Consider the following 23,586-nt stretch of genomic DNA (forward strand, 5'->3'; position numbering starts at 1 on the left):
CTGTCAAACGCACCCCTAACCCATCCTCTCCTCTCTACCAACCTGCTCTTTTCACCTCTCTGGTCTTTCACTCCAACAGGTAGGTGGAGGACTGGGCAACACCACACATCTGTGGAAAAAAATCTCATTTACTGTATTATCACTTAAAAGGATATTGTAAAATCAGCACAATGGATTTGTATGTACCTGAATTGACATCACTCACGTTACAAACCATTTGGGGAAATAAAGTAATTGTAAATCTAGAATTTGATAGGTAAACCAGGCGCACCTTACAGGCTGCTTATTCCTCCACATAATGTTGTATATTTAGTGTATGTAACAATAATTTAAAGTACTAAAGTAATTTTTGGGGGTATCAGTACTTTACTATTTATGTTTTTGACAACTTTTACTTCACTACATTCCTAAAGAAAATAATGTACTTTTTACTCCATACATTTTCCCTAACACACAAAAGTAGGCCTACTCGTTACATTTTGAATGCTTAGCGGGACAGGAAAATGGTCCAATTCACGCACTTACCAATAGAACAGCCATGGTCATCACTACTGCCATTGATCTGGTGGTCTCACTAAACACACATGCTTCGTTTGTAAATGATGTCTGAATTTTGGAGGGTGCCCCCGAGTATCCGTAAATATAAAAAAAACATGTTGCTGTCTGTTTAGCTTAATATAATGAATTTGAAATTATTTATACTTTTACTTTTATACTTAAGTATGTTCAAAATGTAATACTTTTAGACTTTTACTGAAGTAGTATTTTATTGGGTGACTTTTTCTTCAGGCATTTTTTTAACTTTTAATCAAGTATGAAGATTGGATACTTTTTCCACCACTACAGATTAAATAAATGATGATGACATTCACAGGGTGGTGAAAGTGATGATTTTATTCTGGTGACATAATAATCGATGTTTTGCTGCCGTTTAAGAAAAATAAAAAATCTCGCTCTTTTGGCCATAATAATCTCATGTAGGTTACACATGCGCTCTAGCCACAAGTGTGCAGATTAGCTATTTGTTAGCAGCAATTGTTAGCTAGAGCGCACGTTTGTGAGAAAACCATCAGTAGAGTTGGAAACCCATTTAACTTGTATTTTTTATTCGGTACATGGGAATTTAATCGCAAACGGTATTTGTATGTGCACAACGTCATCACGCACATGTTCTATCAATTTGATAGAAATACATCTCTGGTGGGAAAATGCGCATATTGTTTTTATGCGCAGTTTAGAATATTCGCATGAAAATCTGTCGCCAATTGGATGGAAACCTAGCTATAGACAGATTTTCACCCTCCCCTTTTTGGCAGTCACATGAACAGTTTTTACTGTCCCGTGACCAGCACATAACAAATAGCAAGTAACTAGATGAGTGTGCAAGTAGGTCAATGTTCATTGTAATAGGGAGAATACGCATGTAGATTTGAATGAAAACTGGTCAGATTGCGGCATTATAATTTCTACCTTTTATGAGCTATTGGAGAATGTATCTGTAGCCTATGCTAACTATAGCCAGTAGTTTTCTAATCTAGTTAGATCAACTAACAAAGCACAGTTGTGTATGCTTTTATATTACTTTGTGATAACTTGCAGAGATCATTCAGCTGTAAACTGAAATAACGGAGCAGTGGGCTACAGTAGGCAGCCAGATGCAGACGGTGAGTGTTTAACAACCGGAAGTGCGCGCGCTTATTCCCACTGACGGAGAATAGGTGAGTGGCTGATTTCATCTGGCTATAGCTACAATAGCCATGATTGCAAAGTAAACAAAAATGTTATCATTAGTCAAACACCAAGTGTACGGAATTGCGAGCTTGAATTGTTGCATGACCTCACCAAGAACCGTTCTGTGTCACAGCTCCACTTCCCCTTTTTGGATACATGAAAGAAACGTCAACTCGATACTATCGCGCAACTCTTGTTAATTTGTAACAAATACAATATGGTGTATGTTGATGTTGCATGATGTGTTGTGTAGTCAAGTGTTTTAACTCGCGCGTCTTTGAAGTATGCTATTTATTTTGAATGCCTGACTTTTTCTGGTGGATCGTAGCCTGAAGATGTTGTTTTTCCAATGTAAAACCCTCCCCTCTCCCGTTATTTTTTTGTTTGTAGAACCTACTATTTTTCGTAATTATGTTTTCAGTAATCTGTCAAATTGTCAGTTTTGTTACCAACTTATTTTTATAATCTAATTTATACAAAGAATGTCAACATTTTAACAGGGTTACAAAAAGGACGTCTAGACCATCTAAATATACAATAGGCTTCTCCCGAAGGCCATGTCTAATGAACACGCACCCCTCCTCGCCCATGGGGTGTGTGGTCTGTCTGTAGACACAGCAGTATGTGGCATGGAGGGGTCCGAGGGCACTGGGGAGGCCAGCACTCCTAATGCTGTACCCCGAAAACTCAACACATTCTTCGGGGTGATAGTGCCCACCGTCCTCTCCATGTTCAGCATTGTCCTCTTCCTCAGAACTGGTGAGTGCAGCATCGATGTCAGACATATACAAATATAGACTGTGAATGTGGAATTATTCACCATGCAACATACAGTGATGTTTGTTGATAGTCAAGCTGCTGTTGGCTCCAAGCTATGCTAGATATTTTTAAGAAGGTGTATGTGTGTAACTGTGTGAATGCATTAGTCTACTGTATTGTGTTCCTGTAACAATACTAATACTGTATAATGATGTTTACCCATAGGGTTTGTGGTTGGTCATGCGGGGCTCTTGCAGGGTCTTGTGATGCTGCTTGTAGCCTACACCATTATCTCCCTCACCATCTTGTCCATCTGTGCTATTTCCACCAATGGTGCTGTGCAGGGAGGCGGGGCCTATTGTATCCTTAACTCTGGTTCTTTCTCACACCACAAAAAAACCTATACAGTGCCCTCAGAAGGTATTCATACCCCTTGACTTATTCCACATTTTGTTGTGTTACAGCCTGAATTCAAAATAGGTTCAATTGATTTTTTTTCTCTCACCCATCAACACATAATATCCCGCAATGACAAAGTGAAAACATGTTTTTATAAATGTTAGCAAATTTATAAAAAATGAATTACAGAAATATGTAATTTACATACAGTACAAGTCAAAAGTTTGGACACACTGACTCATTCCAGGGTTTTTCTTTATTTTTACTACTTTCTACATTGTAGAATAATAGTAAAGACATCAAAACTATGAAATAACACATGGAATCATGTAGTTACCAAAAAAGTGTTAAGCAAATCAAATATATTTGAGATTCTTCATTGATGACAGCTTTGCACACTCTTGGCATTCTCAAACATTTTCATGAGGTAGTCAGTCACCTGGAATGCGTTTCAATTAACATGTAGTCCTTGTTAATTTGTGGAATTTCTTTCCATCTTAATGCGTTTGAGCCAATCAATTGTGTTCTGACAAGGTAGGGGTGGTATACAGAAGATAGCCCTATTTGGTAAAAGAACAAGTCCATATTATGGTAAGAACAGCTCAAATAAGCAAAGAGAAACGATAGTCCATCATTACTTTAAGACGGAGTTCAGTTAATCTGGAAAATTTCAAGAACTTTGAAAGTTTCTTCAAGTGCAGTCGCAAAAAAACATCAAGTGCTATGATGAAACTGGCTCTCATGAGGACTGCCACAGGAAAGGAAGACCCAGAGTTACCTCTGCTGCAGAGGATAAGTTCATTTGAGTTACCAGCCTTAGAAATTGCAGGCCAAATAAATTCTTCAGAGTTCTAGTAACAGACACATCTCAACATCAACTGTTCAGAGGAGACTCCGTGAATCAGGCCTTCATGGTCGAATTGCTGCAAAGAAACCACTACTAAAGGACACCATTAAGAAAGAAGAGACTTGCTTGGGCCAAGAAACACGACCAAAGGACATTAGACCGGTGGAAATCTGTCCTTTGTTCTGATGAGTCCAAATTTGAGATTTTTGGTTCCAACCGCCGTGTCTTTGTGAGACGCGAAGTAGGTGAACGGATGATCTCCACATGTGTGGTTCCCACTGTGAAGCATGGAGGAGGAGGTGTGATGGTGTGGGGGTGCTTTGCTGGTGACACTGTCTATGATTTATTTACAATTCAAGGCACACTTAACCAGCATGGCTACAACAGCATTCTGCAGCGATACGCCATCCCATCTGGTTTGGTCTTATTGGGACTATCATTTGTTTTTCAACAGGACAATGACCTAACACACTTCCAGGCTGTGTAAGGGCTATTTGACCAAGAAGGAGAGAGATGTAGTGCTGCATCTGATGACCTGGCCTCCACAATCACCTGACCTCAACCCAATTGAGGTGGTTTAGGATGAGTAGGCCCGCAGAGTGAACGAAAAGCAGCCAACAAGTGCTCAGCATATGTGGGAACTCCTTCAAGACTGTTGGAAAAGCATTCCAGGTGAACCTGGTTGAGAGAATTCCAAGAGTGTGCAAAGCTGTCATCAAGGCAAAGGGTGGATACTTTGAAGAATCTAAAATATTGTTGAACACTTTTTGGTTACTACATGATTCCATATGTGTTATTTCATAGTTTTGATGTCTTCACTTTTATTCTACAATGTAGAAAATAGTAAAAAATAAAGAAAAACCCTTGAATGAGTAGGTGTGTCCAAACTTTTGACTGGTACTGTAAGTATTCACACCCCTGAGTTAATACTTTGTAGAAGCACCTTTGGCAGCGATTTCAGCTGTGAGTCTTTCTGGGTACGTCTCTAAGAGCTTTATACACCTGGATTGTGCAACATTTTCCCATTTATTCTTGTCAAAATTCTTTAAGCTCTGTCAAATTCATTGTCCATCATTGCTAAACAACCATTTTCAGGGCTTGCCATAGACTTTCAAGCAGATTTAAGTCAAAACTGTAACTTGGTCACTCAGGAACATTCACTGTCTTCTTCGTAAGCAACTCCCATGTAGATTTTGGCCTTGTGTTTTAGGTTATTGTCCTGCTGAAAGGTGAATTCATCTCCCAGTGTCTGATGGAAAGCAGACTCAATCAGGTGTTCCGCTAGGATTTTACATGTGCTTAGCTCCATTCTGTTCATTTTTTATCCTGAAATCTCCCCAGTCCTTAACAATTACAAGTGTCGTGTCTTTGGCTATGCCGGATTAATTGCTATGACATGCTATTCTATAAAATACTTTCTCCGTAATTAATATCACCTGATTGAGCTAATCAGGTACATGTAATTAACTAGAGAGTCGGGCACCACGAAAGAATATTTATAGAGCCGTAATCTTCCGAATAAACTCTTAAAGATTTAGCAATATTTTACATCAATAGCAGTCAACATCAATCGTCATCTTTCTTCAGTCTCATATTCTGAAAGTTGTAAATTCTTGGTTATCTGCAAGAATCCTGGCTAACAAGTTGAATCAGCAATACAAAATTGGGTTTAATAATTTATTTACTAAATACCTAACTAATCACACAGAATCACACATACACAATTAAATCATAACTTGATTACAAATTGCCGTCATAAAGGAAAACGTTCCTAGCGGGCGGAACAGATATGACAGCTTGTTACACAAAGGAAAGGGGGCTGGGTTTTAGTGAAAGAGCGGGAGACTGGAACAGAGGCGAAGCTGTGCTATCGTAAATACAGTATCTTATGCATTCTAAATTACCGCCCATTTGGAAAAGGAAAATGCAATAAATATTTACTCTGAGCTGCGCTTCAGTAGGTTGGTGGTAGATGGAAGACCGTGTTGCCAAAACGAGTCCTCTGTCCTTTGAAGAATGTCTCTGGTGGTCACTGGATACGTTGTAGTAACGTCGTTGTGTAGTAGACGGGATACTCTGACTGTCCTTCCTAACCTGCGTTTGTAGCAGCTGTTGCTAACTCAACGGCTAGGAGGTATCACTTCTGTAGTGAATACGAGTTCAAAGTTCATACCATTCACAACCAAAGTTCATGCAGATGGTGGCTTAGTTCTGTAGTTATTATCTGAACCATTTTGACATGGGATCGTCACCCTCATATCCTCGGAACGGAAAGTTATATTTTTGTCAATGGCTTTATATAGTGGAGGGAGAGGGTTGTGTCTGAAAAGTTTATTACCCATGTCTCTTCACAGGGGCGGGCCACTGGTTGAGCAGAGGCCCAAACTTATGAAAACCCAAATCTCTCATTTGGAAGCTAAAATTACATTTAATCTCTTCACAAATAATTTAATATTCAAACATTTGAATTAAATAACAATTCAATGTGAATCTGATACCTCTGATGTTTAGACTTTCCACAGTAGAGTTTATGTCATTCTATCATTGATGAGAATGTGTCAGAGGGCAACCGAACTGACATAATATACCTTAAGTACCACCGCATATGTTCAGTTGGTCGGATTACCAGAATATAGTTCATTTCCCCCCAACTTCTGATGTTCCCAGAATCTCTATGTTAACCAAGGGGTTTTCTTATGTCACATCAGTATAGTAGGGAGAGGGAAAAAGGGGGAAAGAGGTATTTATGACTGTCATAAACCTACCCCCAGGCCAACGTCATGACACAAGCATACCCAAAACATGATGCAGCCACCACTATACTTGAAAATATGGAGAGTGTATGGATTTGGCCCAACCATAACACTTTGTATTCAGTGCAAAAACGTAATTTCTTTGCCACATTTTTTTTGCAGTATTACTTTAGTGCCTTGTTGCAAACAGGATGTATGTTTTTTAAATATTTTTGTGTACAGGCTTCCTTCTTTTCACTTTGTCAAGTAGGTTAGTATTGTTGCGTAACGACAATGTTGTTGATCCATCCTCAGTTTTCTCCTGTCATTTCTCCTGCCATTCAACTCTAACTTTTTTAGTCACCATTGGACTTATGGTGAAATCCGTGAGCGGTTTCCTTCCTTTCTGGCAACTGAGTTAGGAAGGATGCCTGTAAATCAAATTAAAATCAAATTCTATTTATCACGTACATGTGTTTAGCAGATGTTATTGCGGATGTAGCGAAATGCTTGGGTTTCTAGCTCTAACAGTGCAGTAATAGCTACCGCAATATCTAACAATTTCACAATACACACATCTAAAGTAAAGGAATGGAATTAAGAATATATAAATATTTGGGCGAGCAATGTCAGAGCGGCATAGACTAAGATACAGTTGGATAGAATACAGTATATACATATGAGATGAGCAGTGGCGACCCGTCATTCAGGGCAGGTGGGGCTCTGTTTTGAGGCCCACATTTTTAGCAAAAAAAATAATGTTTGGGGTCTTGCCTGTTTTGCATGTTCTTTTGGCATTAATATGTGTCACACATCAGTTTGCCAACAATGTAAAAAAAAATACAAATATATAATTGAGTTAATAAACCTGCATACAAACATGGTCTCTTTTTTTATTTCTGAGTAAGGCAGCTCCAACATGCAGGTGTTTCAGCCTAGCTCAGTGCTTTCTGTGGTGGTGGGGCAAGCCAGCAGAAAATACGGAGTGTTGAGCCGCAATCATTAGCCTGCTTTTCACAGTGGAGTGGCTGTGTGGTCCCAAATCTAAGATTAAGGGTATATTTTCCTATTATAAACATTCAACATTGGCCATGCTGTCAATGAAGCGTTATTTGTGCTGCGCTCAAAACAACTGTTAACCCGGAATTGCAAAGTTTGACTTTAGTGAGTTCAAGACAACTGGGAACTCGGGGGAAAAACGAGCTACAACTGGGAAAATATGTTTTGATTTTTCATCCAACTCGGAATTGTAAATCGGAACTCGGGCCTTTCTAGAGCTACGACCTGAAGATCACTGACGTCATCATGGTTCAACTTTTTTTCTCAGAGTCCCAAGTTGTCTTGAAAGCACCATAAATCCAGAGAATGCCAGACTTTGATGACAAAATTTGCCCACGAAGGACCGCCGCACCACCTTTCTGTTCAAGTGAGCACAGCACAACAAGGTGAGTCCAAAAATGTCTTGTATGCTGCTACATAAATGATGTATTATGTCAGGGAGATATGTATACTGTAGTTAAGAAAGTAATACTAAGTGTATGTTGTGTAGTAAACTGTTCGTAGCCCATGTGCCTCACCCTAATAATTTGGTCTATTTTCACCTCTTAATTTCACCTACTGTTCTGACTTGGTGGTGTATGTGTAGCCTATAACCTGTTTGTGAGAAATGTCATCATCGGATATTGTAAGAGCTTTCATTGTCTGCTTATATCCCCCCTTTATTTATCCTACGGTTCTGACTTGGTGTACAGGGAGAACACTGTAAGAACGGCCCATGTTCTGAATTCTGTCGCTGTAGATTTCAAAAGTGCTGAACAAATAGTTATATTGACTACGTCCGTCCTAGCTCGCTCATTGTCTTAATCGAAATTAAGGATTGCCATTTATCCGCTTGTCGTCCCCTTCTGACATAGTTTGTACATCTCAATTGTCAGTAGAAACCACATTTGTTTATTAAGCAAGTCAGCTATATTAGCTATGTTTTTTTTTAAAGGCAGTAAATGAGGCTGAATGAACTGTTTCGCTGCCAGGCTCGGCTCATAGCCAGGTGTATCAAATCAAATGTTATTGGTCACATGCACATGGTTAGCAGATGTTATTGCGAGTGTAGAAAAATGCTTATGCTTCTAGATCCGACAATGCAGCAGTATCTAACAGGTAATATCTAACAATTCCACAACAAAACCTAATACACACAATCTAGTAAAGGAATGGGATAAGAATATATAAGTATAAAATATATGGATGAGCAGTGACAGAGCGGCTAAGATGCAATAGATAGTAAAGAATGGATAGTGAAGAATACAGTACATTATATATACATATGAGATGAGTAATGTTAGATATGTAAACATTCTTAACGTGGAATTATTAAAGGGACTAGTATTCCATTTATTAAAGTGGCCAATGATATCAAGTCTGTAGGTAGGCAGCCGCCTCTCTGTGCTAGTGATGGCTGTTTAACAATCTGATGGCCTTGCGATAGAAGCTGTTTTTCAGCTTTGATGCACCTGTACTGACCTTGCCTTCTGGATGGAAGCGGGGTGAACAGGCAGTAGCTCGGGTGGTTAATGTCCTTGATGATCTTTTTGCCTTCCTGTGACATCGGGTGTTGTAGGTGTCCAGGAGGGTGGGTAGTTTGCCCCCGGTGATGCGTTGTGCGGACCGCACAACCCTCTGGAGAGCCTTGAGGTTGTGGGCGGTGCAGTTGCCATTCCAGGCGATGATACAGCCCGACAGGATGCTCTCAATTGTGCACCTGTAAAAGTTAGTGAGGGTTTTTGGTGACAAGCCACATTTTTTTCAGCCTCCTGAGGTTGAAGAGGCGCTGTTGCGCCTTCTTCACCACACTGTCTGTGTGGACCATTTCAGTTTGTCTGTGATATGAACACAGAGGAACTTAAATGTCCACCTTTGTCACTGCTGTCCTGTCATTGTGGATAGAGGGGTGTTCCCTTGGCTGTTTCCTGAAGTCCACGATCATCTCTTTTGTTTTGCTGACATTGAGTAAGAGGTTATTTTCCTGACACCACACTCCGAGGGCCCTCACCTCCTCCCTGTAGGCTGTCTCGTCGTTGTTGGTAATCAAGCCTACCAATGTTGTATCGTCTGCAAACTTGATGATTGAGTTGGAGGCGTGCATGGCCACGCAGTCGTAGATGAACAGGAAGTACAGGAGGGCTGAGAACGCACCCTTGTGGGGTCCCAGTGTTGAGGGTCAGCGGAGTGGAGATGTTGTTTCCTACTTTTACCACCTGGGGCGGCCCGGCAGGAAGTCCAGGACCCAGTTGCACAGGGTGGGGTCGAGACCCAGGGTCTCAAGCTTAATGATGAGTTTGGAGGGTACTATGGTGTTAAATGCTGAGCTATAGTCAATGAACAGCATTCTTACATAGGTATTCCTCTTGTCCAGATGGGATAGGGCAGTGTGATGGTGAATGCATTGTCTGTGGACCTATTGGGGCGGTAGCAGTGGTATAGTGCAATTCATGTATTGTTTCATGTTGTTGTGTAGTGGCTTTGTTGGCATGCATCCCACAAAATGTTTGTCTTGCACCACCAAGATTTACATGCTAAAATCGCCACTGGAGATGGGTAATGCAAAATATGTAAACGTTATTAAAGTGACTAGTGTTCCATTATTAAAGTGGCCAGTGATTCCAAGTCTATGTATATAGGGCAGCAGCCTCTAATGTGCTAGTGACGGGTATTTAAAACTATTAAACAGTCTGATGGCCTTGAGCTAGAAGCTGTTTTTCAGTCTCTCGGTCCCAGCTTTGATGCACCTGTACTGACCTTTCCTTCTGGATTAAATTGGGGTGAACAGGCAGTGGCTCGGGTGGTTGTTGTCCATGATGATCTTTTTGACCTTCCTGTGATTTTGGGTGCTGTAGGTGTCCTGGAGGGCAGGTAGTTTGCTCCCGGTGATGTATTGGGCAGACAGCACCACCCTCTGGAGAGCCCTGCAGTTGCGGGCGGTGCAGTTGCCATAGCAGGCGGTGATACAGCACGACAGGATGCTCTCAATTGTGCATCTGTAAAAGTTTGTGAGGGTTTTAGGTTCCAAGCTGTTGCGCCTTTTTCACCACACTGTCTGTGTGGGTGGACCATTTCAGTTTGTCAGTGATGTGTACGCCAAGGAATCTTTCCACCTTCTCCACTGCTGTCCCGTCAATGTGGATAGTGGGGGTGCTCCCTCTGCTGTTTCCTGAAGTCTAAAATAACCTATCATTTGTTTTGTAGACGTTGGGTGATAGGTTATTTTCCTGGCACCACACTTCCAGGGCCCTCACCTCCTCCCTGTAGGCTGTCTCGTCATTGTTGGTAATCAAGCCTACTGTTGTCGTCTGCAAACTTGATTGAGTTGGAGGCGTGCGTGGCCACACAGTCATGGGTGAACAGAGAGTACAGGAGGGGGCTAAGCACGCATCCTTGTTTTTTCCTACCTTCACCACCTGGGGGCGGCCTGTCAGGAAGTCCAGGACCCAGTTGCACAGGCGGGGTTCAGACTCATGGCCTCAAGCTTAATGATGAGCTTGGAGCGTACTATGGTGTTGAATGCTGAGCTATAGTCAATGAACTGCATTCTTACATAGGTATTCCTCTTGTCCAGATGGGACAGGGCAGTGTGATGTCGATTGCATCGTCTGTGGATCTATTGGGGCGGTAAGCAAATTGAAGTGGGTCTAGGGTAGCAGGTAAGGTGATATGATCCTTGACTAGTCTCTCAAATCACTTCATGATGGCAGAAGTGAGTGCTATGGGGCGATAGTCATTTAGTTCAGTTACCTTTGCTTTCTTGGGTACAGGAACAATGGTGGACATCTTGAAGCATGTGAGGACAGTAGACTGGGAAAGGGAGAGATTGAATATGTTTGTAAACACTCCAGCCAGTTGGTCTGCGCATGCACTGAGGACGCGGCTAGGGATGCCATCTGGGCCGGCAGCCTTGCGAGGGTTAACACGCTTAAATGTCTTACTCACGTCGGCCACGGAGAAGGAGAGCCCTCAGTCCTTGTTAGCGGGCCTCGTCGGTGGCACTGTTATCCTTAAAGCGGGCGACGTTGTTAACTTGTCCGGAAGCAAGACTTCGGTGTCCCTTTGTAGTCCGTGATTTTCTGTAGACCCTGCCACATACGTTTCAGGTTTGAGCCATTGAATTGCGACTCCACTTTGTCTCTATACTGACGTTTTGCCTGTTGGATTGCCTTACAGAGGGAATAACTACACTGTTTGTATTCGGCCATATTCCCAGTCACCTTGCCATGGTTAAATATGATGGTTCGCGCTTTCAGTTTTGCGTGAATGCTGCAAACTCTCCACGGCTTCTGGTTGGGGTAAGTTTTATTAGTCACAGTGGGTACAACATCTCCTATACTCTTCCTAATAAACTCAGTTACCGTCAGTGTATTCGTCAATATTGTTCTCGGAGACTACCTGGAACATATCCCAGTCCGCGTGATCCAAATAATCTTGAAGCGTGGATTCCGATTTGTCAGACCACCGTTGAATAGTCCTTAGCATGGGTAATTCCTGTTTTGAGTTTCTGCCTATAGTAAGTGAGGAGCAAAATGGAGTCGTGATCAGATTTGCGGAAAGGAGGGCCTTGTAGGCATCCCGGAAGTTGGAGTAGCAGTGGTCGAGTGTTTGAGCAGTGCGAGTACTACAGTCAATGTGTTGATAGAACTTCGGCAGGCTTTTTCTCAAATTTGCTTTGTTAAAATCCCCAGCTACAATAAACGCGGGCTCAGGATATGGTTTCCAGTTTACATAAAGTACAGTGCAGTTCTTTGAGGGCCTTTGTGGTATCGGCTTGAGGGGGTTATACACGGCTGTGACTATAACTGAAGAGAATTCTCTTGGGCGATAATACTGTCGGCATTTGATTGTGAAGTATTCTAGGTCGGGTTAACAAAAGGACTTGAGTTTCTGTATGTTATCACAATCACACTATGAGTAGTTCATCTTGACACATAACCCCGCAATTCTTCTTCCTGGAGAGATATTTATTCCTTTCTGCGCGATAAACTGAGAACCCAACTGGCTGAACGGACTCAGACAGTATATCCCGAGAGAGTCATGTTTTCGTGAAAAAGAGTATGTTGCAATCCCTTATGTCTCTCGGGAAGGAAATCCATTCCCTGAGCTCGTAAACTTTATTATCCAGAGACTAAACATTAGCGAGTAATATACTTGGAAGCGGTGGGTGGTGTGCGCGCCTCCTAAGTCGGACTAGAAGACCACTCCGAGTACCTATCCTCCTCCGCCGGTGTTTTGGAATGGCCTCTGGAATCAGTTCAATTGCCCTGGGGGCTACGAACAGAGTATCCGATTCGGGAATGTCGTATTCCTGGTCGTAATTCTGGTAGTGCTGGTGAGTTACCGCCGCTCTGATATCCAATAGTTCTTCCCGGCTGTATGCAATAACACAAACATTTCCGGGCTAATAATGTAAGAAATAAAACAGAAAACTTTGCAGTATTTAGTTTTTTTATAATGCGCTAGAAGCACGGCAGCCCTCTCTGTCGGCGCAATTTGTGTACCTTTGTAGAGACCTTATCTATGTAGTAACTAGGTGTATTGATTTACCATCCAAAGTGTAATAACTTCACCATTCTCAAAGGGATATTCAATGTCTGCTTTCTGAAAGAAAAAAAACATCTACCAATAGGTGCCCTTTGCGAGGCCTTGTAAAGCCTCCCTGGTCTTTGTGTTTGAATCTGTGTTTGATATTCACTACTCGACTGAGGGACCTTACAATTATCTGTATGTGTGGGGTACAGAGATGAGGCAGTCATTAAAAAATGATGTTAAACACTTATTGCACACAGTCCATGCAACTTATTTTGTTAAGCTAAGTTTTACTCCTGAACTGCTATAACAAAGGGGTTGAATACTTATTGACTCAAGACATTTCAGCTTTTCAGATTTGATTAATTTGTAAACATTTCTAAAAACATAATTTCACTTTGACATTATGGGGTATTGTGTGTAGCCAGTGACAAAAAAATCTCAATTTAATCCATTTTAAATTCAGGTTGTAACACAACAATGTCGAAAAAGTCAAGGGGTGTGAATACTTTCTGAAGGTATTGTATTTTGCAAATGTGTATTGGTCTGAAGTAGGAGTGCAGTTTAAAAGTTCTTACTAGTCAAACTTGATGCCACATTATTTTATAGACAATTCTAGCCCTTATATCTCTAACGGGAAATTTCATCAATTTTCAACCTCATATTCATCATGTCCAGAACCACCCTAACATCATCATAGTGCCAGCGGGTGTTTATGTTTTGTAGTCAAAAAGATAGAAGATAAGTGTTTTGGATTACATCATCTGAATACACTGATGACAACATCTGGTGTGCATCATGTGATTTAACCAGCTGAGCAGAGTGACTTTGTGATTTAACCAGCTGAGCAGAGTGACTTTGCTAACCTTTATTAATGAAGCACACCAGATCAGTAATATTTAAACCCTTGACCTAATGTCTGCCAGTCATGATCAGTCGATCGTTGGGCCCAGAGTTTGGAGGAAGCATTGGCCTCATGTTCTTCCTTGCTAAGGTGTGCGCGTGTGGAGTGTATGTGCTTGGTCTGGTAGAGGCCATACTTGACATATTTGGTCAGGATCCAGGTTAGTCTTGACATTCTATAATTACTAGTTTAAGGCCTAATACTTAAAATTCCAAGCATGCCAAGATTTTGTACTTCTGCTGAAAACAAATTCTATATAATATTTCTTAGAATGTTGGTGCCACATGCATTCAAATGAGTCATTCCACCCAGTGTTTTATCTTGTCCTCTTTGTCCACCTCCCACTCTAGCGTCGTCCTCTGCATTGCGGGTGCTTCCCCAGGGCTACTGGTACACAGTGCTGTATTCTTCCATAGTTCTCCTGCTGGTTCTGTTGGTGTGCCTAGTGGGCGCCCACATCTTCGCCCGCACCTCCTTTCTCATCCTTCTGGTGGTGACCATCTCCTTGCTGTCCATCTACATCAGCCCCCTGGCGCTGACCACGCCCCTAAACTTCCTCATCTCCCACCAGGGCCCTGGCAACCAGACCCTCACCTACAACGCCAGCTACACAGGCTTCAACGGCACAACACTGAGGGACAACCTGGGCTGTGAGTACTGTCTGGCTGGGGTCATATTTCAGATGCATTATAGGAGTAGTAAGCCTTGATGGGGAGGTGAAACTGTACATGTATAGAGTTGTTAGTTTTATGGTTTGAAAAAGAGCTGTAATAGCAACGGTGTTCTTCCTCTTTTTCCTCTTCAGCGAGCTACACTGTGGACTATAGCACCGGTAAAGTAATGTCATTCGCCTCCGTGTTCGCTGTCATGTTCACCAGCTGTACCGGAATCATGGCCGGAGCCAACATGTCAGGTACTCTCCACACGCATCATACTGAGTATACCCCCCCCCCCCTTTTGCCCTCAGAACAGCCTCAATTCGTCAGGGCATAGACTCTACAAGGTGTTGAAAGCGTTCCACAGGGATGCTGGCCTATGTTGACTCCAATGCTTCCCACAGTTGTGTCAAGTTGGCTAATGTCCTTTGGGTGGTGGACCATTCTTGATACAGACGGGAAACTGTTGAGGGTGAAACCCAGCAGTGTTGCAGTTCTTGACACAAACCGGTGCGCTTGGCACCTACTACCATACCCTGTTCAAAGGCACTTAAATCTTTTGTCTTTCCCATTCACCCTCTGAATGGCACACATACACAACCTTGAAAGTCAATCTTTAAGCTGTCCCCTTCCCCTCATCTACACTGATTTAAGTGGATTTAACAAGTGACCTCAATAATGGAGCATAGCTTTCACCTGGATTCACCTGGTCAGTCTGTCATGGAAAGAGCAGTTGTTAAAGTTTTGTATACTCAGTGTAGCTGTTACTTTACCTGTGCCATATGCATTCTGACTAAAGGTAATGGAATCTTTTACTTCCGTTAGTTAACATCTTATTAAGCTTCACATACAGACTCAAACTTGACATGTTCAACTATCTTTACCTTAATCTGTTGTCTGTAGGAGAGCTGAAGAACCCCAGTGCTGCCATTCCCAAAGGCACCATTATTGCAGTCCTCTACACCTGCATAGTCTATGTCCTGCTCTTCATCCTGGCCAGCTCCACATGTGAAAGGTCTGAATGGATGAGGCTGGGAGTGGTGGGAACTCTGTCATCTATCTAATTTGCTCATAATTGACTGCCCGAATATTCATCATACTGTAGCTACTATATACTTTAAATAGTCAACTAATTAATGTATTTTGTGTAGGACCCTGTTGGTTCAGGATTACGGGTTCTTCCAGCGTATAAACATTTGGCCGCCATTTGTAACCATTGGGATCTACTGTTCCGCCCTATCAGCAGCCATGTGCTCTCTGATTGGGGCGTCCCGGATCCTCCATGCCCTTGCACTGGACCAGCTGTTTGGTAAGGATGTTGTTGAACACGTTTCGCAAAGAGTAACAGAGCAAAGGACATGTTTTGGGCTGACACAGAATAAGGAGCATAATGTTGATGTAATGTTGATGTTACCCATAGGTTTTCCATTGGCTCCTGCTGCTATCACTTCCAGCTCTGGTAACCCATGGGTGGCAGTGCTGTACACCTGGGGGTTGGCACAGGTGATGAGAGCACATGGGTGTATTGTATTGACAGTTTATTTTGGAATTTTAAACAGGCTCTGAGACAGTGTCTTTGGTGTGACTGTGTTGCAGTGTGTGGTGTTTGCAGGCCAACTTAATGCCATAGCTGGCCTTGTGACAGTGTTCTACCTGCTGGCCTATGCTGCTGTCGACTTGGCCTGTCTGGCTCTGGAATGGGCATCGGCCCCCAACTTCAGGTAATCAGATCCTAGTATCATGTTGTACAATCTGATTTTAAAAAAGAAGACAATGACCTTGCGCTGATGCTCCTCTTTTTGTGTTTTGATGTCGTTGTCCTTAGTGAAGTAGCGTTTATCTGGAATACTTTTGACCATCATTGTCCAGTCTAGTTTTTACCTGTCTTTCACCTTTCCCCGGTTTCCCTTGCCATTCTATCTCCCCAGGCCCACCTTCCAGGTGTTCTCCTGGCACACATGTCTGCTGGGCATTCTGAGCTGTCTGGTGATGATGTTTGTCATTAATCCTGTCTACTCTTCAGCCAGCATCATCCTCCTCTTGCTGCTATTGCTCTTCCTGCACTACAGATCACCCACCAGCAGCTGGGGATACATCAGCCAGGCTCTTATCTTCCATCAGGTACCCACACATGGAGACACGCGCACACACACCACACGCATATACTTGTACCAAAGCAAACATGTGCTCATGGGCCAGTTCCACCCATGTTCAGCAGGGAGGAATCATTTTGAAACGGTGAAGAACTATCTGAAGGTGTTCAGTTTAGAAAACAGATTTAGGTTTTCTGATGCAAAATATTTCGCTACAGTGTTCCCCACTAAACAGGACCCTGGGGTGTCACCGCTGTCATTCTTGGTGCTTTGAATCTACTTTCCCCCATTCCCCCTCTCCTGTAGGTGCGTAAGTATCTGCTGATGCTGGACGTGAGGAAGGACCATGTGAAGTTCTGGAGGCCCCAGGTGTTGTTGATGGTGGCCAACCCTCGCTCCTCCTGCCAGCTCATCAACTTTGTCAATCAGCTGAAGAAGGGCGGCCTGTTTGTGCTGGGACACGTGAAGCTGGGAGATCTGGGTAACATAGGGACGGTGACTGGGGTTCTGGTGCCAGTGGTATCATATAATTATGACTCTTACAATAAATGCTTGTAATTTTTATGACTGCATGAAACCTAAAGCTTCCACTATTTGATTACAAAAGGAGTAATCTGAGTGTGATATTTCTGGGGTCCAAAATGATTGACACCCTTGCTAAAAGATGTGCAAAACATACGGTATAAAATATATAGTTAAAATACTGAGCTATATTGTATGCTCCAAAAATTGGGAAATTATTTTATACTAATGCTAAGAGCTGCTCTATTTTTATGTTATCCAACAAATGTAAACACCTGGAGTTTGCTAAATGACATTGGCACTTGGATTGGAAACAGTCAGATGACATAAAAATTGAGCTTTTAGGCCATGCACACTAGTGGTGGGTTTGGCTTCATAATAAGAATGCATAAGCAGAAAAGAACCCCATATCTACTTTAAAATGTGGTTGTGATTCTTTGATGTTGTGGGGCTATTTTGCTTTCTCTGGTCCTGGGGCCCTTGGTAAGGTCAATGGCATCATAAACTTTACCCAGTACCAGGACAGAGGCTGAACCTTGACCACTTGCGGATCTTCCAGCACGACAATAACCCAGAGCACACATCAGTACCTACAAAGAAATTGTTAATTGACCACAAAATCAACATTTTGCCATGGCCTTTTCAGTCGCCAGACTTGAAACCCATTGGAAACCTGCGGTTTGAATTGAAGAGGGGAGTCCATAAGCGCAGACGAAGGATAACAACGATCCGGAAGGATTCTATATGGAGGAATGGTCTAAAATCCCTTCCAAAGTGTTCTCCAGCTCATAAAACATTTTGAGAAAAGGCTCAGTGCTGTTATCCTCGCAAGGTCAGGCATTGAAAAAAGTGGTGTCAATCATATTGACCCCTACCATCTGAGCAATTGCATCAGTTTAAAATAATATAATATACCGATTTTTGGGGGGGGGGGGGCATAAAATGTCAATTGAGTATACCAAATATTAGGAACTCCTTTTGTCCTCAGAACAGCCTCAATTCGTTAGGGCATGGACTCTACAAGGTGTTGAAAGCGTTCCACAGGGATGCTGCCCCATGTTGATTCCAATGCTTCCCACAGTTGTGTCAAATTGGCTGGATGTCTTTTGGGTGGTGGACCATTCTTCATACACACAGGAAACTGTTGAGCGTGAAAAACACAGCAGCATTTCAGTCCTTGACACAAACCGGTGCGCTTGGCACCTACTATCATACCCTGTTCAAAGGCACTTAAATCTTTTATCGTGCACATTCACCCTGTATGGCGCACATACACAATCAGTGTCTCAATTGTCTTGAGGTTTAAAAATCCTTATTTAACCTATCTCCCCTTCATCTACAATGATTTGAAGGGGATTTAACAAGTTATTATACCTTTATTTTAACAAGGAACACAGACTGAGACCAAGGTCTCTTTTACAGCTGGGCCCTGTGTATACATGTTTACACATACAGTTTAGGTACAATGATTAAGAAACTAAACAAGACAAACAGATTATTACATTTACACATAGGTTATTCCCCTAACAGCACAAGAACTTGTATTACCCGAAACAGTTACAAGCAATACAAAAATAAGAATCCTCCAATAAATATCTAAAATGGGCAAGGGGGACAAGAGTCTCAAGTTTAAGTTTAGTCTGCAGGCTATTCCATAGGCAAGGAGCGTAACAGGAAAAGGCAGCCATACCCAACTCTGTGGAAATCGCACGGGCCTCAAGTGTAATCCATGCTTGAGACCTGGTTTTAGGAATTATAATTCTAATATTGATGAGTGATGATAAATAAGGTAGTTTATTCAGAAGTGCTTTATAGACAAACACGAGAGTATGTTGTTCTCGTCTCATGGACAGCGAAGTCCAACCCACACTTTTATATAGAACACAGTGGTGAGTACTGTAGCTAGCACCCGTAATAAACCTAAGTGCGCAATGATAAATAGCATCCAGCGATTTAAGTGTTCATGCCGTAGCATGCATGTAGATAATATCCCGATAATCTATAACAGACATAAAAGTAGCTTGCACAATTTGTCTTCTATTTATAGAGGACAAACATGTCCTGTTTCTATAGAGGAAGCCTAGCTTGATTTTTAGCCGTTTACAGTTCGTCAACATGCATTTTAAAAGACAGTTTATCATCCAACCATATCCCTAAGTATTTATATGCAGAGACCTGATTAATTCGAAAACCATCTAAGCTCGTAAGTGCAAGTGTATTTTCAACCAACTTTTTTAACCTATTAAAAATCATAAAATGTGTTTTGTTTGCATTTAAAACAAGTTTCAGCTGTATAAAAGACCCTTGTAATATCTTAAAATCTGTCTCCAATAGTGACATCAATAAGGGATCATAGTTTTCACCTGGATTTACCTGGTCAGTCTATGTCAGGGAAAGAGGTGTTCTTAATGTTTTGTATACTCAGTGTAGGAATATGAATTATTTGTTTTATTCAGTCATTTTTGCTCATCTTTATCAAGTCATTTCAGACCCCATAGAAAATGTAAGGGAAACTAGTTTGGCTCTGCTCTTGTTTGGGAATCCAGGCAATCCAGCCTCTCTTCTGTTTCAGACACCCTGCCCTCAGACCCTGTCCAGCAGCAGTATAACTTCTGGCTGAGTCTGGTGGATAAGCTGGGAGTGAAGGCCTTTGTGGATCTGACTCTGTCCCCCTCTGTGAGGCAGGGCACACAGCATCTGCTGCGCATCACTGGCCTGGGTGAGTCACACAACCTCCTATTTACCATTCTGGATCATTGTTTGTTGTTTTCCTCCTCTTCACACACAACTGTGTCGTAAAGAGCATTGACATACTGTATTAATAATAATATTACTACTTTGGAAAATGGAATATAAAACAGTTTAACCCGTCAAGCAATGTACTCTTTAATCCATTTGATTATCCTCCTTCACTCTTTATCTCTTCAAGGCGGCATGAAGCCCAACACTCTGGTCTTGGGGTTCTACGACAGTTGCACCCCTGAGGACTACTTCCTCCAAGACCCTGCCTTCTATGAGTCAGAAGAGGCCGGAGGGGATGATTTTGGGGTAGATCTACCCTCTCTGCAAGCCCACTTCCCTCCAGTCCGCCATGTGGAGAGTCCACGCTGGCTCACGCCAGAGGAGTATGTGGGAATCATCTCGGATGCCATCAAGATGAGTAAGAACGTGTGTCTGGGCCGCTACTTCTTCCAGCTGCAGGGGGAGAGCATGGGGACCAAGATGGACGGGGCTGGGAGGATCATCGACGTGTGGCCCCTCAACCTGCTGCGTCCGGGCAGCACCTCAGCAGCCTCTGTTGACGTGTGCAGCCTTTTCCTGCTGCAGATGGCGTGTGTCCTCAACATGGCCAGCAGATGGCGCCATGCCAGAATGAGAATATTTCTGTGTGTGGAGGCAGAGTCAAGCGACCAGGGCTGGGTGGTTAAAGAGGAGACCTTCCGGGAGCTGTTGAGGAAGCTGAGGATCAGGGCCTCCATCAAGATAGTGCCTTGGGACTCTGTGGTGCAGCTGTACGGACAGAAACAGACACAGGACGCAGGGCTGGGGGAGCTGGGCCTGACGAGGCCGGCCCCAGCCCTCTCAGAGGACTTCTTGTCTGCAGTCAACTGCCTGCTGATGGAGCACAGTGCTCAGGCTGCTGTCCGCTTCCTGTATTTACCACGCCCCCCTACTCACTCTAGCCAATCACAACAATACCTTAGTCAGTTGGAAGCTGTGACTCACGGTTTAGGCCCAACCCTCTTGATTCATGGTCTCACCCCAGTCACGTGCACTGAGCTTTGAGTGTGTCACTGTGTGTTTATGGGATCAATATGTCATGTAGCTGACTTAATCCTGAACATAATAGAAAGGGCAGTCTGTTGATTGCTTAACATATGAGGTACATGATGTATGTGTTAGTTAGACAATAAACACACAGGCACGCTACACAACAGGACCTATTGGTATAGCTCTGTTCTGTAGGCACATAGTTTCACATCTTGTAATGTAACTCATTTACACATCTACTAATTTCAGAAATGAACATATTTGGCACCTAGTCAGTCGCAGTAAAAGCATCCTTCTTTAAGCTGTCTCCTCCCTTTCATCTACACTGATTAAATGGATTTAACAAGTGACCTCAATAAGGGATCATAGCTTTTACCTGGATTCACCTGGTCAGTCTGTCATGGTTTGCACACTGTGTATATTTATTTGTTCATACTATAATTTAATGGAGTAGAAGAAGAGATGAGTTCCAACTCTGGATTCTGAAATGGAGAAAAGGTTACATATGTTTACTAGCTATGGAAACTAGAATTTTGTGTTCTTTTATTTGATGTTGAACACATTCTCTTTCCATTGACCCCTTTTCCCAGCATATTCCTCTTCAGATTGTGACCCAGTTTGGGAGAGCTCACGACTGTCTGGACCACATGATCTCTTAGGATTTTAGGTCATTCACCAATTGGGCATGTTGAAATGCTGCTTTTCCAGACTATTATCTGGTCCATGATGGAACATGAATTCAAAGTTCCTGACCCCGCTCTTAACTAGATGAGTCCCTAATGCTTGACAATATTATGTAATGTTACACAATCACAAAGGCACTAACAGGCAGATTAAATATCAATTGCTAATTTATTTTGTCAAATGTTTTATGTATCAACTTTATGCCAAATGCTACGGCGCATTCCATTAATTTATTACTTGGGGAAAGTATTTGAATTCTTCTGCTGTGCTTTTCTTATGTACAGACGTAGGAAACAATGTTACGGAGTTACTGCAAGGAGTTTTGTATTCATGCAAGCTATTTTTAAATACTAATTGAAGCATGTATTAGGCGCTATGTGAAAGCTTCTACATTTAACAAGACTTGTGGGACTTTTGTGCTTTAAGCAGAAATAGGACTATAAAGAGAACTGAAGTTACTATATGTTTCTGACTGCTCAGAATCCATGTACTGTTCTCTCGTTGTGTGACAGACTGTTCTCCAGCGTCTGTGGATTTCTTATTGAGTGCCAGATAGGTCACAAGCTAGTTTTGCAGAACATACTTTATTCAAGAATAAGAATAGACAACGTATAGCATACTGAGTAACATATGTGTAGAGGAAACAGTAACAAATATGACAGTAATTTGTGAATGGGTTTGTAATATGCAATAAAATAAACAATAGTAATTTGTATTTTTTATTTAAAAAATTAAAGATCACAAAAATGACTTGTGATGGTTGATATCAGAAGTGGTACTATATTAAAAGACCAAATCAACCACAGAACACGCACATTTTCAACAGTCCAGTTATGTTGTAGTCTATATCCCTATCGGTATATTACTCCAGTATATAGCTAGAATATGTAGTATAGAAGTTTATTTGAGCTGTTTGAGAGTTGCATCTGTATCCAGGCAGAATCAGACTATATAGGTCAGGACAAGACATGATAGATTTGGGGTCAGCTTGTTTAGGCTACATCACAATATCATCAACTTTACAGTCTTCCTATTACCAATATATTTCAATGGCAGTCAATGCAAATACAGAACATGAAGTAAAACATCTCATCTCAATTTCCAATGTGACCTATAGCACCACATACAGTGCATTCGGAGAGTAGTTAAACCCCTTTTTGCACAATTTGTTATTTTAAAGAAAATTGAATTTACATAAGTATTCAGACCCTTTACTCAGTACTTTGTTGAAACACCATCGGCAGCAATTTCAGCCTCAAGTCTTCTTGGGAATAATGCTACAAGCTTGGCACACCTGTATTTGGGGAGTTTCTACTATTCTTCTCTGCAGATCCTCTCAAGCTCTGTCAAGTTGTATGGGGAGCGTCGCTGCACAGTTATTTTTGCTCCGTTCATCTTTCCCTCGATCCTGACTAGTCTCCCAGTCCCTGCCGCTGAAAACCATCCCCACAGTATGATGCTGCCACCACCATGCTTCACCATAGGGACGGTGTCAGGTTTCTTCCAGACGTGATGCTTGGCATTCAGGCACAGAGTTCAATCTTGGTTTCATCAGACCAGAGAATCTTGTTTCTCATGGTCTGAGAGTCCTTCAGGTGCCTTATGGTAAACTCCAAGCAGGCTGTCATGTGCCTTTTACTGAGGAGTGGCTTCCGTTTGACCATTACCATAAAGGCCTGATTGGTGGAGTGCTGCAGAGATGGTTGTCCTTCTGGATGGTTCTCCCATCGCCACAGAGGAACTCTGGAGCTTTGTCAGAGTGACCATCGAGTTCTTGGTCACCTCCCTGACCAAGCCCCTTCTCCCCCGATTGCTCAGTTTTGCCGGGCGGCCAGCTCTAGGAAGAGTCTTGGTGGTTCCAAACTTTTTCCATTTAAGAATGATGGAGGCCACTGTGTTCTTGGGAACCTTGAATGCT

General features: G+C 42.3%; 1 protein-coding gene across 5 annotated transcripts; it reads left to right on the forward strand.

Moving 5' to 3' along the window:
• The first annotated feature begins 1,361 nt into the window (after positions 1-1,361).
• On the forward strand, positions 1,362-22,411 carry LOC120045151 (solute carrier family 12 member 9-like). Of its 5 annotated transcripts, none has more exons than XM_038990073.1 (15): positions 1,362-1,386; positions 1,600-1,718; positions 2,232-2,490; positions 2,716-2,850; positions 13,965-14,102; positions 14,293-14,592; positions 14,748-14,855; positions 15,502-15,613; positions 15,750-15,907; positions 16,019-16,101; positions 16,195-16,319; positions 16,527-16,719; positions 16,998-17,172; positions 19,786-19,932; positions 20,143-22,411. In XM_038990073.1, the coding sequence occupies exons 3-15, from the start codon at positions 2,289-2,291 to the stop codon at positions 20,997-20,999; spliced, it is 2,733 nt and encodes a 910-aa protein (XP_038846001.1). In that variant the 5' UTR covers positions 1,362-1,386; positions 1,600-1,718; positions 2,232-2,288; the 3' UTR covers positions 21,000-22,411. The 5 variants fall into 5 exon arrangements, with proteins under 5 accessions (XP_038846001.1, XP_038846005.1, XP_038846002.1 ...); XM_038990077.1 differs by lacking the exon at positions 1,362-1,386 and having other exon boundaries at positions 1,396-1,718; positions 14,293-14,432; positions 14,514-14,592; XM_038990074.1 differs by lacking the exon at positions 1,362-1,386 and having other exon boundaries at positions 1,396-1,664.
• The last annotated feature ends 1,175 nt before the right edge of the window (positions 22,412-23,586 follow it).

This window comes from Salvelinus namaycush, chromosome 3, assembly GCF_016432855.1.
Source record: "Salvelinus namaycush isolate Seneca chromosome 3, SaNama_1.0, whole genome shotgun sequence".
In the NCBI taxonomy this organism is placed as follows: Eukaryota; Metazoa; Chordata; class Actinopteri; order Salmoniformes; family Salmonidae; genus Salvelinus; species Salvelinus namaycush.

What these genes read in the sequence shown, in the direction of transcription:
- LOC120045151 (XM_038990073.1), top strand. Translation starts at nt 2,289, where the DNA reads ATGTCTAATGAACACGCACCCCTCCTCGCCCATGGGGTGTGTGGTCTG. An exon ending in ACTGAGGGACAACCTGGGCT is followed by an intron (nt 14,593 to 14,747) that starts GTGAGTACTGTC and finishes TTTCCTCTTCAG; the next exon opens with CGAGCTACACTGTGGACTAT. An exon ending in AGGCTCTTATCTTCCATCAG is followed by an intron (nt 16,720 to 16,997) that starts GTACCCACACAT and finishes CCTCTCCTGTAG; the next exon opens with GTGCGTAAGTATCTGCTGAT.